The 15,388-nt window shown below is 38.9% G+C and overlaps 2 protein-coding genes across 3 annotated transcripts; one reads left to right on the top strand and one right to left on the bottom strand.

Annotated features, from left to right (window-relative positions):
• Positions 1–661: 661 nt before the first annotated feature.
• Positions 662–5,914, bottom strand: pycr3 (pyrroline-5-carboxylate reductase 3). Of its 2 annotated transcripts, none has more exons than XM_058073539.1 (7): positions 5,772–5,914; positions 5,013–5,157; positions 4,756–4,820; positions 3,409–3,588; positions 2,067–2,279; positions 1,840–1,932; positions 662–877 (listed from the first exon to the last, which is right to left on the bottom strand). In XM_058073539.1, the coding sequence occupies exons 2-7, from the start codon at positions 5,095–5,097 to the stop codon at positions 671–673; spliced, it is 843 nt and encodes a 280-aa protein (XP_057929522.1). In that variant the 5' UTR covers positions 5,098–5,157; positions 5,772–5,914; the 3' UTR covers positions 662–670. The 2 variants fall into 2 exon arrangements, with proteins under 2 accessions (XP_057929522.1, XP_057929521.1); XM_058073538.1 differs by lacking the exon at positions 5,772–5,914 and adding an exon at positions 5,283–5,635.
• A 621-nt stretch (positions 5,915–6,535) lies between these two features.
• On the top strand, positions 6,536–15,190 carry bmb (brambleberry). Its single transcript, XM_058073532.1, has 13 exons — positions 6,536–6,674; positions 8,167–8,414; positions 8,570–8,698; positions 9,817–10,002; positions 10,182–10,404; positions 10,480–10,596; positions 11,836–12,015; positions 12,087–12,293; positions 13,246–13,384; positions 13,472–13,536; positions 14,406–14,473; positions 14,554–14,669; positions 14,741–15,190. Exons 2-13 carry the CDS (start codon positions 8,169–8,171, stop codon positions 14,868–14,870), a joined length of 1,806 nt encoding a protein of 601 aa, XP_057929515.1. The 5' UTR covers positions 6,536–6,674; positions 8,167–8,168; the 3' UTR covers positions 14,871–15,190.
• Positions 15,191–15,388: the final 198 nt, after the last annotated feature.

Genomic DNA, 15,388 nt, shown 5'->3' with positions numbered 1-15,388 from the left:
CTTATATGATGTAGTAAAAAAAAATATTTGGGTTATTTATGTTATATTACGAGGCCTGGTCTTTTGGGAGCTTCTGCGTAGTAGTGCCGTAATTACCAACTGTATTGTAAACATAACGAAATAAATGACTCGCTCGAGAAAATAGACTATTTTTTAAATGTTTTTCTCTATAAACCATCTGTTAGACTTCTTTTGTATTTTTTTTATAGTGTACTAAAAAAAACATATACAATTGGATTATATTTCTGTGTAGGCTCAGCGTTTCAGTACCACTTTTTTAGCCAGTACCGTTTTGTGCAGCAGAGGGCGCCATTGCATAACGGAATCATGTATGGGATTTCTGTTCTAAAAACCAACGGAATTTTTTTTTTATACTTTTAATATAATCGTTGTCTATTTCGCGTTTTAAAGCTACTTTTGTTTATGTGTATGTTTTTTTAATCACTCTTGGTCCATTTTTAATAAACTTAAATGTTTTCAGTAAACCTGCTTTTTGAAAGAGGCTTCTCAAACTGTAATTCTGTTTGATTATTATTATGTTATGGTTTTGTTCCAGTCAGTTAATTATAAAGTTATTTAATAATGTTCATGATAAATTAAGTTGTTCCCAGAAAAGTTTTTAAAGTAAGCTTAGTCTTTCTGAACGAGTCCAAACGGCAGGCAGAGGTCGTCATTTCCCGTTTCGGGTTGCTGCGGATACCCGGCCAAGCTCCCGCGCTCTCTCGGTGGCCGACTCCACGGCGCCCATGGTCGATGCCCTCAATCCTCCTTGCTCCAGAGTGTGAAGCCCGTAGATTGTCGTCCCGCCCGGGGTGCACACCTCGGAACGAAGCTGAGCTGGATGCTTGTCGGACTCTCGTAATAATCGACCGGCGCCCTGCAAGCGAGGACGATTAGAATAATCAGATTCTGGGGAAATAACGGCGCAGAACTAAAAAAAAAAAAAAAAAAGGGAGCCGCAGATGCTGAGCCTGAATTCAAAGTGCCCGTCTTCCCTGACGTGCTAGACCAGGGGTCTCAAACTCAATTTACTTGGGGGCCACCGGAGCTCGGGTCTGGGTGAGACTGGGCCGCATCAGGTTTCACAAAAAAAAAAAAAAAAAAAAAACGCATTTATTAAAAACAAACAAAAAAAAACTTTGCTTTGGTTCCAATTTTCTACAAGAAAAGCTCTGATAAAACATTCCACTGTTCTCAAATATCTTAATTTTTATTTTTCTACACAAAATAAGATGAAAAATAAATAAACAAATCAAGAATAAAAAAAATCAATCAGTAATAAATAAATATTATAATAATAAAACAGCAAATAATAAAAACTTAAGAAACCACATATAGTTGGTGGGTAGACAAATTATTTTTTTCAGATTAAAATGAACAAAGCATTATTAGAGCCCTGTAGACATAACAAAAACACGACTATAGTCACATTTATACCCTTTTATTTACTACATATTGCGCAACTGCAGGGTCTTGAGACACATGCTAACTCGCAAACTAGAGAGCTAGCGACCTAAACGGTAGCCTTCAAGTTATTTCCTTTCAACTTAAATAGACAAAAACGTACCACTTCCACACGGATAGGGAGGATAACTATTAACAGTTATTTAACCTTTAACATGAACATTAATCAAATGTAATAATTTTTTCTGGGTACATGATACCATACAGCATCCATATCAAACTTGCGCGGGCTGCACTAACATTAAACTTTCATATCAAGGCGGGGGCCTCAAACTAGTGTTCTGCGGGCCACAATTGGCCCGCGTGTTTGGGACCCCTGCGCTAGACCTCGAGTAATGGGTGAAGATGCTGCCGGTTTGGCGCCGTGAAACTCACCAGGACGGTTTGAGACGCAATGCTGTGGGCCAAAGAGCTGGGCATGCCCATTTTCACAGCCCCTTCAGCCAGCGCCTCTGCAAACAGGTATACCTACGGAGAGAAATCAGAAACCCAATAAACAAGCATAATAATAATATACAGTAGGATCTAGTTTTTGTCTTTTTCCGAACCACACGCATGAAAAAACACCAACTTGGTTCTCTAAGGAGTTTTGAGACACCCACAAAGGCAACGCCGCTCCCGCTCAGTCCGGTATGGATGTCGATCCAGGCCTCGGGTCCTTCCTCTACCAAACCACAGCGATGCAACAAGGAGCGCAACATGGCGGCGTGGTCTTGTGTCGCACAAGTCCCCCGGGCGAATAAGAGGGCGCCTTCCAGAACCACGCATGGAAGGTTTGGCATCAGCCGGATGACAACTGAACCCAATGGCAGCAACTTCAAAAGAATGTGGAAAAATTTAATACAATTACTTGTTTTTTTTTGTTTTAATTCTCAAAAATCTGATTTATGACCCCACACTTGCCGAGATTGAATTTAAAACAATAAACATGAAAACCCGGAAGCAAAAAAAAATTTTTTTTGTTAAAAAAAAAAATCCAAAAATTGTTGAAGCAAAAGCTTATAAATGCCTACCCCTTTTTGCAAGATATAATCATGTTCATGCCACAGTCTTGTTTTCCCCCGTTATTATTATCATTGTAATATTATTATTGTTATTACCATTATCAGTTATAATCTTTATTTATCATTATTACCATTATTATTGTTATTATTATCACCATTATTATAATCATCATTAATATTACAATTTTCATCATTATAGTTCCAAAAATTGTTACAACTCATTCATTCATTCGAAACAACTAAAAGGTTGTAAAAAAAAATATGAATGAGTTGTAACAATTTTTTTTTTTTGACAAAATGTTTGTTATAACTAAAAAGTTGTAAAAAAAATAAAAAAAATTGTTACAACTCATTCATATTTTTTTTTACAACTTTTTAGTTGTAACAATTTTTTTTGTCATTCATTCTAATTAATGAGTTCTAACAATATAATGATTTTTTTTTGTTACAACTAAAAAGTTGTAAAAAAAAAAATCCAAAAATTGTTACAACTCATTCATATTTTTTTACAACTTTTTAGTTGTAACAAAAAAAATTTTTTGTTAAAAAAATTCCAAAAATTGTTTCAACTCATTCATTTGAATGAATTAATGAATGAGTTGTAACAATTTTTGGAATTTTTTTTTCAACTATAATGATGAAAATGGTAATATTAATGATGATTATAATAATGGTAATAATGATAAAGATTATAACAATAATAATATCACAATGATAATAATAACGGGGGAAAACAAGACTGTGGCATGAACATGATTATATCTTGCAAAAAGGGGTAGGCATTAATAAGCTTTTGCTTCAGCCTACTCCTTTTGGGCTTGTGATCAGATAGTTGAATACAAATGTAAATAATGGAAAGTTATATTTTGATTGATGTAAGAAATGCACTGTAATGTTTCATATATTTGCCCAAATAAAATTTATAGAATAAATAACTCACTTCCTCCAACGTCGCCACGGTGACTCCCGCCGCAACAGACACAATCATGTGTCCGTGAGTGACGTGCGGCGAGATTTCATGGACGACGAGTGGAACGACGTGAGGTTTGACCGCCAGGAAGATTATATCTGATCCGCACACGACCTCGGTGTTGGAATGAGTGGTGGTGATGTTTAGCTCCTGAAACCAAAAGACTGAAAGATGTTACTGCACAACAGATAAGTGCCATATGGAAGATAACATTTGCTATTATTCTATAGAAAAACTAGAGGATATGCACAATTTGCAAGAAAAAAGCTGAGATATTTTAATAATAATGGGAAGAAAACAGCTGCAATAAAATCACAATATTAATAGAAAATAGTCATTCCAATGAGGAAAAAACATATTAAACATGTGTAATATTATCAGTAAAAATAATGTAACATAGTAGCATGAAGTTTAAATATTTAAGATTTTTTTTAAGTTGTAATATTATAAAAGACAAAAAAACAGAGTTGGAATTTTGGGTTGCAGAAAATGTTACAATAAAGTCTAAATACTATGCTAATAAAGTCATAAATATGAGAAGAAAATGTGCACAAAAAAAGCTGAAATATTTGCAAATTTAAAAAACTGCAAAAATTGAAAAAAAACTGCTGTAATTTTATGGGAATAAAATGAAAATATTAAAAGAAAAAGGTAAACAAGAAAGAAAACACATATACATTTGTAATATTACCAGGAAAAAAATTATTTAGTAGCATGGAGTTGAAATATTAAAGAAAACATTTTTTTTTAAGTTGTAATATTATGAAAGACAAAAAACAGAGTTGGAATTTTGGGGAAATTGGGTTGCGGAAAAGGTTACAATAAAGTCTAAATACTATGCTAATAAAGTCATAAATATGAGTAGAAAATGTGCACAAAAAGCTGAAATATTTGCAAATTTAAAAAACTGCAAACATTTAAAAAAATAGTGATCAAATGAAAATATTAAGAGAAAAAGTACACAATAAATAAATATATATACATTTGTAATATTAGCAACAAAAAATTTAATTTAGTAGCATGGAGTTTAAATATTAAAGATTTTTTTAAGCTTTAATATCTTGAAAAACAAATAAGATAACATTTGAATTTTTGGAAAATTAGGTTGCATAAAACGTTATAATAAAGTCTAAATACGAAGGGAACAAACTCAATTCTGAGCATTTTTTTTTTAAAGACAGCTGAAAAAGTCAGAAAAGTAAAAAAATTAAAGTAAAAAATTAATCAAAATATTAAGGGCAAAAAGTTATATTCAACAAGAAAGAAAGAATTAATATGTAATATTGTAGTATTCAAGGAGAGACTTAGTAGGATTACCTGAAAGCGTCCCAGGTTCCTGAGAGATGGTGCACTTACTTTGACATTTTCAGGTCGAATATTCCCTTTAATGACAAACAAAAAATAAAATAAGCTGTTGTACTGCTGGCCAAGTTGTCACATGATCATTATAAACCAGCCTTGTTAACAGCGGACAACAATCTTAGACTTTTGCCTTAGAAAATACTTTCCATAAACATCTAATAATAGCAAAACAAGAAGGTGTGCTAGGACCGATTAGCAACCAGCATACAGACCTGATAAGATGCCCTTTGCGATGCCAAACGCCATATTCCCCGCACCAATGAAGCCGATCCTCGGTGAGTCCGTCTCAGTGTCCATTCCGTCCTGCCAGAATCACACCAGGGCATCCGTAATCTCCACCAAAACGTCACGTGCGGACTGTGTGTTCAAATGAAATCCAATCAGAATCACCAAAATCTGAAGCATCTTGACACAAAAGACGTCCATCTTCAGGACATTCCAATTGATCATACAGAAATATCTGCTTTTCATATTGTTTTCACCTCTAAATAATGTACATGGACATTCTTCATTTTGTTCACATGAAAGAGGAATGGACTCAAACGCAACACGTGGTGGTAAATACCCGGAAGTAAAAGCGCCTACTCATCGTAGTGTTTACCCAAAAGTAAACACATAAATAGGATGCAGACCTGAATAAACACAGGGCTAGTAGCTGCTAGCATGTTGCTTTAGCAGGCTGTCGCTAGCATGGCCAGAGGCTGTGTTTAGTCAACATATAATGAAGAGTCAACTAAATCATTCAATCTCATGTTTGGCTATAAAACATACAACATAACGCATAGCCTAGCAAAAACACGATTAGCATCCTGGAAGTCGGAATCACAATTGAAATACACAAATGAAGCCGGCAATCACGGCAGTCAAACCAAACGTTTTGCGTAAATGACATCGATAATGAAGCTGATATGCGTTATTTGTACTGTACTTGTTACAGTAACACGTCGAAACTTCAATTTACAACTACCAACCTTACAAAGTTGATTCCATACGTTTTACCGAGCAACCTCCCGGTGCGTGGGTCGCGAACGAAACGGATCTTCGAGGCGACTCTTTACAGTGAACGACCTGCGCACTGATTGGTCGACTACATAATGGTTGTGTCCAATGTAAAGGTCTGTAGCCCACGTAAAGCCCGCCCACCATCTCTCGTTCTCATTACCGGTAGCGGTATGCACCTTTTAAAGTCATGTTTGCAACTCGCCATTAAACCAAAAGAAGACGAAGGGCGTAGCCTAGCAAGAGCAAATATAACATCACATTAACAACAGTTTAAAACTTTAATAAAAATTAACGCAGGCATAATTGCTCAATAAAACATGTACATGATGTAATTTTAATGTGGGGGTGTTAGAGACAACGTATTGGAAATGTGAGGAACACAATATTGTAAGTAAACACTTAAGAGTCGAACCATCCGAATCGGCTCTTTTGTAGAGGCCGGAATTCCCACTAAGAAATCAATGAGCTGGCTGTCCGGAAAGGTTGGCTTAATTTAAATACACTTTTGTACCGATACACGAGGTGGGCGGCACCCAAACAGTGCGGGTAATAAGGGAAACTGAATAATAACCATTAGTAAACCAAATATACGTAAACACGAAACAATTAACGGGGTAGTTATTGTTCGTAGTTGGTAAGAAAGAATTGTAAGACTTAAGATTTAAGGTGAAATGTAATTTCGCGTCAAGCAGGACATTAAATCGAGTGCACCCTTAGCCCACCCATTCTGGAGATACAATGCCTCCATTGGCTATATAGTGAAGGTGCTGGTTTATTGAACTAAACAATTAACCGGCATCGCAGTCAGCTGTGTTATATCTCTGATGCTCACTTTCACTTTTTGCACATCGTCCGGCGAAATTAAATAACAGGTATGCGTTTAACCCTTCATTACGTTTGTCGCATTGTAACTTTGGAGAGTCGCCATGTAACATTAGTGTCATTTGTTTACATTATATGTATATATGTATGTGAGTGTGTATATGTGTAAAGATTTAGTGTCATTTATCTGAGTGTTGGCGATGCTAAAGGCTATTTTGCCATATGAGCTGCTAAACAGCAGGCTAAGCAGCAGGCATGTCTGGGCAAATCCTCCGTGATATCATACTAAGCAAATCACTTCATTAATATGTCCGACATCCTCTGGCACCCTAAAAATAGTCATTATATAAAAAGTAATAATGTTTAGCTCCCTACTCAAAAGGACCCAACACTTAAACATGCTAAAATGTGTCCTATACGGGCGTACGTGATGTTATTCTAACGGCGTCCAGTAAGCGGCGGTAATTCACCCAATAGCTGCTTCGATAATGGCCAACACTTACCAAAGAAGAAGACAAACTGTAAATAAAATGGCGCTCTGTCGTGTAAGCTAGGTCATTTTCAAAAGCGCATTTTTGGTCATGAAAGGACGTTTCAAAGACAGTGTTTTAAAAGTATGTTGTATGTTAGAATCCAACTATTCCTACTTGATTCTTTTAATGAATTCATAGAAAACAAGCTAGGAACGCTAAGTTGTAGAGCTGCTTTTAGTCTTAATAAACAAAATGGCGCTCTGTCGTGTAAGCTAGGTCATTTTCAAAAGCGCATTTTTTGCCATGAAAGGACATTTCAACGACAATATTTAAAAATTATGTTGCATATTAGAATCCAACTATTCCTACTTGATTCTTTTAATGAATTCATAGAAAACAAGCTAGGAACGCTAAGTTGTAGAGCTGCTTTTAGCCTTAATAAACAAAATGGCGCTCTGTCGTGTAAGCTAGGTCATTTTCAAAAGCGCATTTTTTGCCATGAAAGGACATTTCAAACACAATATTTAAAAATTATGTTGCATATTAGAATCCAACTATTCCTACTTGATTCTTTTAATGAATTCATAGAAAACAAGCTAGGAACGCTAAGTTGTAGAGCTGCTTTTAGCCTTAATAAACAAAATGGCGCTCTGTTGTGTAAGCTAGGTCATTGTCATGAGCGCATTTTTTTTTGCCATGAAAGGACATTTCAAAGACAATGTTCAAAAATTATGTTGCATATTAGAATCCAACTATTCCTACTTGATTCTTTTAATGAATTCATAGAAAACAAGCTAGGAAAGCTATGTTGTAGAGCTGCTTTTAGCCTTAAAATTGCTAACCTTTGTCACAATAGCAAAAATGCTAATAAGACACCCCAATGAATGTCACTGTTTCAATGATTTCCCACTGTATTTAATGCTTCATTTCTGTATATTTGGCATACTAACTCTTGTGGTGTTAAGGTGTGTACGGCTAATACACCAGCATTGTTTGTTTGATCAGCCATTTTGGACCACACACCCACCACCAGATCTTTCGATACTTACTTACCGTGTGATCATTCCAGACATGGACCACGTCAAGTGTATGCTGCTGCTTTGCATCCTTGCCAACCGGTGTCCTGCAGCACAGGGGCTCTTTGAGTGGCTAAGGCAAACGCAGCATCCTCCAGTAGCATCACCGCTTCCTCCCCCGGAAGAATTCCCAGTGGTTCTGGCAAAAGATGCTCAGTTTGAAATGGCAACGGTTGATGAGAAGTTTATGGCTGAGGCCAAACAGATGGAGCTCAGTCCTTTAGACAGCTGCCATCAGAGGGTAAGTAGACCTCATTGCAACACCCTTTTGTGGCTAATAATAATAATAATGAAAATATATTTCTGCATGTACTGATGCAATGTCATCAATGTGAGAATTTCTTTGCTTCCTATTTCTTTCTAGCATCATACAAATGGTTTTATGTTCTGGCTTAGGTGGTGGCCCGGCTGAAGGCGAGCTGTCAAAGCCTCTCAGAAGAAGAGCTTGCCAAGCTTGGCGTGGTTTTGTTCAACTGTCAAGCACAGATTGAGGGTCGCATGACTTACCCGTGCACAGAGGACATGGTAAACATGACGGGGATTTATTTTATTGTGAAAATGTCAGTTATTTATAATTTTTGCCTCACTGAGCTGGTATCGGTGAACGAAAATAAATTTCTGGGGATCACAATAGATGAAAATATGACCTGGATACCTCATATTACAAATATACAACATAAAGTGGCCAGAAATATTTCAGTATTGAACAAAGCAAAATTTGTTCTCAATCTGAATTCACTCCACACTCTTTATTGCTCTCTGCTACCATATCTTACTTATTGTGTGGAAATATGGGCTAATAACTATAAAAGCAATCTTCACTGGCTAAATGTACTGCAAAAAAGGCCAGTAAGGATAATTCATAATGCCGCCTACAGAGAACATACTAACTCCTTATTTCTAAAATGACAAATACTTCAACTTGCTGATATAGTTCATCTTCAAACAGCTAAAATAATGCATAAGGCTAAAAATGAGCAATTAGCTAAAAATGTCATCCAATACTTCTCTACAAGAGAGGAGAAATATGATCTCAGGGAAGAAGTACATTTGAAACACTTCTATGCTAGGACTACATTTAAAAAGCCATAGCATTTCAGTACGTGGAATCAAACTATGGAATGGATTGAGTAAGGAAACCAAACAATGCACAACGATGAGCCAATTCAAGAAACAATACAAGCAGTTGATGTTTGCTAAATCCAAGGATGAAGAGTCTTGAACCAGTCATGATGTGCTATATATATCACTATATTGACACTTACTATGGTACCCATTATGGCATTGGATGCTCATATCACCTCGTACTTTGGTACGTGACAAAAAAAAAATTAAAATAAAAATAATAATAAAAAAATTATTAAAAAATATAAATTGAAAAATGTTAAAACAAATTTTTACTTAAAAAAATATAAAATTAAATTAAAAAACAAAACTTAAATTATATTAGGAAAGCAGGAAGTGAACAAATGTAACAGTGCCTGATTGTAAAAGTACCAGATGGAGGGGTAGGATTTAATAAGCTTTGCTTCTTCCTACTCCTTTTGGACATGTGGAACTGGGAACTGATTATGGGATGCACTCAATTGGAATCTGATGCATGTTCAAATGAAATTAAACCATTACCATTACCATCATTTCAGGCTATAAAAGACTGTACAGCCAACATGGATTCGGACACATGGAACGCCTATCACATCGTGAGCAACAGAGCACGCTCTGTATGCTACGCCACTCGCCAGCAGCTCTTTCGACGCAGAGCAGAGCACACAGTAAATACACTCATTTCAACTGCGGCCAGTCAACTCTCCGCCATGGAAGACCTGAAGGTGCGGTTATTCGTCAATCATATGTTTGTCATTTTCCATCCTAAAATTTCCCATAATTTTCCACACTTTTGTGCTCAGCATTCACGCACACTTCCCCCTCTCAAATGACCGCCGTCTGATATGGAGATGCACAGTCAATCTTTCAGTTCAACCACAGCTTGGTTCGTGTTTCCTGACAGGACGGCCAATTGGAGCTGCGGCAGATGACGGCAGCGTCATTGGACGAGCTCCTGCAGGGCCACGGTGCTCTACAGGCTCATCAGGTCAAACTGCACGAGGGCCAGGAGCACATGGAAAGTTCCCTGAGGGACAACCTGCAGCGTTTAGGGCAGGAGAAAGCGCTTATCGCCTCTGGACAACAACTGGTGGCGCAGCTCATCCAGGGCATTACGGAACGAATGGGTGGGTTTTAAATTTAAGATCATATGTTTTTTTTTTTGTTTTTTTTTTTGTTTTAATCTCTCTGCTTGTATTCAGAAATTGTGAGCGAGAATGTGCAGCTCCACGGCTCAAAGGTACAAGACGGTCACAAAGCCATCGTGCAAGACCTCGCTGATGTCAGACATCAAGCTCAGGACATCTACCAAAAAATTGGTAAGTTTTTTCCCCAATTTTTGATACGTCCCAATTCTTAACCCAGGAGTGGGCAAATATTTGGACTCGTGGGCCGCATTCATTCATTTTCTACCGCTTATCCTCACGAGGGTCGCGGCGGGGTGCTGGAGCCTATCCCAGCTGTCTTCGGGCGAGAGGCGGGGTCCACCCCACCCCACAGTGCACATATAGACAAACAACCATTCACACTCACATTCATACCTATGGACAATTTGGAGTGGCTAATTAACCTAGCATGTTTTTGGAATGTGGGAGGAAACCGGAGTACCCGGAGAGGGCCGAGGGTGGGATTGAACTCGGGTCTCCTAGCTGTGAGGTCTGCGCGCTAACCACTCGACCGCCATGCAATTGCAGCCATATTTATGCATCTCATCCAAAATTTATGACTTCTTGAATTTATTTCTTCTAAATTGAGGAAGCCAAAAATGTACCACAGTCGCAGATTTTTTTTCCACCCCCAAACTCCACACAAAGGGTGGAATTGAACTCAGGTCTCCTAGCTGTGAGGTGTGCGCACACTCACATTCATACCTATGGACAATTTGGAGTTAGCCAATTAACCTAGCATGTTTTTGGAATGTGGGAGGAAACCGGAGTACCTGGAGAAAACCCACGCATGCACGGGGAGAACATGCAAACTCCACACAGAGATGGCTGAGGGTGGAATTGAACCCTGGTCTCGTAGCTGTGAGGTCTGCGTGCTAACCACTCATCCGCCGTGCAGCCTTGGGTCGCATCAAGTTAACAAAATTGTCTTTATACTTATAATTTTGCTCGAATTATTTGTGTAATTTTATCTAAGTGTTATACTATCAGCTGTATGTTTTCAGGAGCACTTTAAACATCAGACTACATCAAACTGTTATTTAATTTTACTTAGAAAAAAAAATATTTTTTTTTTTTACTAAAGACCTCCGACTTGCAAGTCATGTTGCCAGTTTGTATGTTAAAAGTTGAAATACTTAAAGCAACTGTTGGGCCGGATTCAAACCCTTGATGGGCCGCATGTGGCCCCCGGGCTGTAGTTTGCCCACCCCTGTCTTAACCCATTCCACCACCAAAACATTGCACTCTTTTCTCCTCAAGTTGGGGACTCCTACAGAGCAGCTACACACTATAACACGCACAGGAAGCTTTCTAGATCTTCCAAAATCTGCACCTATTCCTTGAATTTCCAAATGCTCTTTTGATTTATTCCACCCGTGGATTGTCTTTCAGATGACGGCATGTCAGAGTTCCTCCGCTACCAAGACCAGACATCCCAGTACTACGCCGATCTCATGGGCAAGCTGGAACGCATGAACAGCAGCCTGGGCTTCATGCTGCAATACCTGGATAACATGCAAGCTCATATGGAGGAAAGGCTTCGCGTCATCCAGGGTTACCTCACCTGGACAGGTGAACCGCACTCACCGATGCCGTCACGCCGTCTTCCCGAGAGACTCACTGCGGCGGTCTTGGCGTTTCAGGTTTGAGCCTCGCCGCCATGTGGACGTGCGTGGCACACGCCAGCTATTTCGTACTGGTGGCCGTCCTGCAGTCCTTCCTGCGTTGTCCGGTGTTTTCCCGCGCCGTGCTGTTGCTCACCGTGCCGCTCAACGCCCTGGCGGAGGTCAACCAAGAGCCGGCGCTTGACCTCACCAGCCTCAGCGTGCTGCTCTTCACGCTCTCACTAGGTACAAGATTTCTGTTCTTTGTGCTAGGGGTGTAACGCTACACATACTCGTCTTTTTTTGGTACCGTGGATACAACCAAAGCAGACCACACAATTCCTTTTTAAGGTTTTTCCAAACCGAAACCAATGCTGATGTCTGTTCACACCTAAAGGACTTGAACAACTTAGGATTTGACCAAGTGGACCTGTTGATTAGTCCCAATCAAATATGACACAACCACTACAATCAGAGTATATAGCAGAGGGGGGAATCCTATATCGTGGAAATTAATTTATCGCTGGCAGGTCTGTAACCAATTAATTAAACCAGGGGTGACTGTAATCATGAAAGACACAAAAATCCTTAGCAATAGCACAAACTGGGTCTAACAAGGACAGAAAAACACTGCACAAATATCTGAGAGTGTGTAGTTTAAGACAAAAACGCCTCACAGGTCGTCACCTGGCAGCTGCACTAAATGGTAGCCGTCAAACACCAGTGTCGGTATCAACAGTGAAGCGGCGACTTCAGGATGCTGGACTTGTGAAGTCCAGGATGCTGGACTTGTGAAGTCCAGGATGCTGGACTTGTGAAGTCTGCCAAGAAAAAGCCCAAAACATTTCCAAGTGATCCCAAGCGGTAGTGTGCATGTACTATATTGGATAATACAAATGTAAAGGTGACTATAGGGGTGTTATTTCACGTCTAGAGGACTCTAATAATGTTAAGACTGTTATGTAATGTTATGTTCTCTGACATAACTATGAAATATTCCATGTATTCATATTGAATCCTACTTCATGGAAATTGACTGGACGGTCGGGTACGGAGCAGCCAACCGTGACCTTTTTTAAATCCGAGTTCGGTACCCAACAGTGACGATGGCGTACCGTTACACCCCCCCCCCAAACGTGCACCACATGTGAGTCGTGACCTGCTTCTCATACTTCTCACCTTCTTGTGACATCCTCAGGACACTTCTTTGTGAGTAAGTTGTGGGCTTGTTTTCAGAGCAGAGGGAAGAAGATTCCCGCTTGGCCTCGGGAATTAGAGGGGCTGCAGAAGTCAGTTTCGTCCTCTAACTCGTATCCGCGATGCTCAACGCCGCAGAAGTTAGTGTGGTCGATTCTTGTTGTTCCAACGGGTTTCTTGTCGTGGATGGTCGTCGAGTATAATGTTTTTTTTTTCTTGTCCGGCAGAGGCGGACAGAGCAGCAGCAGCAGCGAGCGGGAAAACCTGTTGACTCAAGACACCATCACATCAGGTCAGTCTTTTGAAAAATATGAAATACATTAAAGGAGGGGTCTCAAACTCAATTTACCTGCGGGCCACTGGAGCTAGGGTCTGGGCAAGGCTGGGCCGCATCAGGTTTTCCAAAAAAACCAACAAAAAACGCATTTATTAAAAACAGAAAAATAAGTAAACTTTGCTTTGGTTCCAATTTTCTACAATAAAAGCGCTGATAAAACATTCCACTGTTCTCAAATATCTTACTTTTTATTTTTCTACACAAGATGGAAAATAATCAAATCACTAATAAAGAAAATCAATCAATCAGTAATAAATATAATAATAATAATAATAATAATAATATAAAGGCAAATAATAAAAACTTAAGAAACCACATATAGTTGGTGGGTAGACAAATTATTTTTTTTCAGATTAAAATGAACAAAGCATTATTAGAGCCCTGTAGACATGACAAAACACGACTATAGTCACATTTATACTCTTTTTTTTTACAACATATTGCGCAACTGCAGGGTCTTGAGACACATGCTAACTCGCAAACTAGAGAGCTAGCGACCTAAACGGTAGCCTTCAAGTTATTTCCTTTTAAACTTAGAAAGCCAAAAACTTACCACTTCCACACGGATAGAGAGGATAACTATTAACAGTTATTTAACCTTTAACATGAACATTAATCAAACGTAATTTTTTCTGGGTACATGATACCATACAGCATCCATATCAAACTTGCGCGGGCCACACTAACATTAAACTTTCATATCAAGGCGGGGGCTTCAAACTAGCATCCTGCGGGCCACATTTGGCCCGCGGGCCGTGTGTTTGAGACCCCTGCATTAAAGGATAGATTAACATTTTTTGTTTTGTTTTTTTAAATATATGCAGGTGTGGTGTCTCCCCCTCACAGAAGACCTGTGCCCTGCGGTACCCCTTCCAGACTTGTACCCCAACCAGTGAGAACAATAACAATAACAATGTTTTATAAAAAAAAAATAATAATAAATGAATGATGACTTTTTGTTGTCTTTTGTAGGCGTTCATTGACGATATTCCTCTCAGGAACCCAGGAAGTGTTTTTGATTTGTTGAACGACTCTCGCGATTTAGTCAACGATTCAAGGAGTGCAAGTCCGACTCCCTCGGTTAATAGGTGAGTCTTTGTGTTCTTTTCCAGCAACTTAACCCAGCTCTGTCTCTCTAAAAGAAAACAACTCTTTGCAGCTCCGTGTCATCACGTCAACTCTGCAACGCAATCACAAAGACCGGGAAGGCGTGTAAGAAGAGAGCGCAGCTTGGGCAGGAATACTGCCGAGTCCACGAAGGTGGCAACACCACTTCCTTTTTCTCCTGAAGTGTACGCCTTGCAAGGAGGAATTTTATATTTAACACAGATTTAATTTTTTTATTCATGTTTTTTTTAATCCATGGAATGTCTTAATAAATGCAAAACAATTTCCATTCTTTCACTATGGGGGGCGGGGCGGCCCTAATTTTGGTATTGATCAGATGCCGAGTAAATACTTGAAAATACTTGAAATTTTGTGATTTTTTTTTTGATCATGATTATAATCAGGCGGCATGGTGGACGAGTGGTTAGCGCACAGACCTCACAGCTAGGAGACTTGAGTTCAATTCCACCCTTTGTGTGGAGTTTGGGGGTGAAAAAAAAATCTCCGACTCTGTGGAAGTGGTACATTTTTGGCTTCCTCAATTTAGAAGAAATAAATTCAAGAAGTCATACATTTTGGGTGAGATGCATAAATATCGCTGCACGGCGGTCGAGTGGTTAGCGTGCAGACCTCACGGCTAGGAGACCTGAGTTCAATTCTACCCTTTGTGTGGAGTTTGGGGGTGAAAAAAAATTCTCCT

The sequence above is a fragment of the Doryrhamphus excisus genome, chromosome 5, assembly GCF_030265055.1.
Source record: "Doryrhamphus excisus isolate RoL2022-K1 chromosome 5, RoL_Dexc_1.0, whole genome shotgun sequence".
Classification (NCBI taxonomy): domain Eukaryota; kingdom Metazoa; phylum Chordata; class Actinopteri; order Syngnathiformes; family Syngnathidae; genus Doryrhamphus; species Doryrhamphus excisus.
Note: the sequence above shows the minus strand (reverse complement) of the source record. Positions and strands in the feature narration are given on the sequence as shown.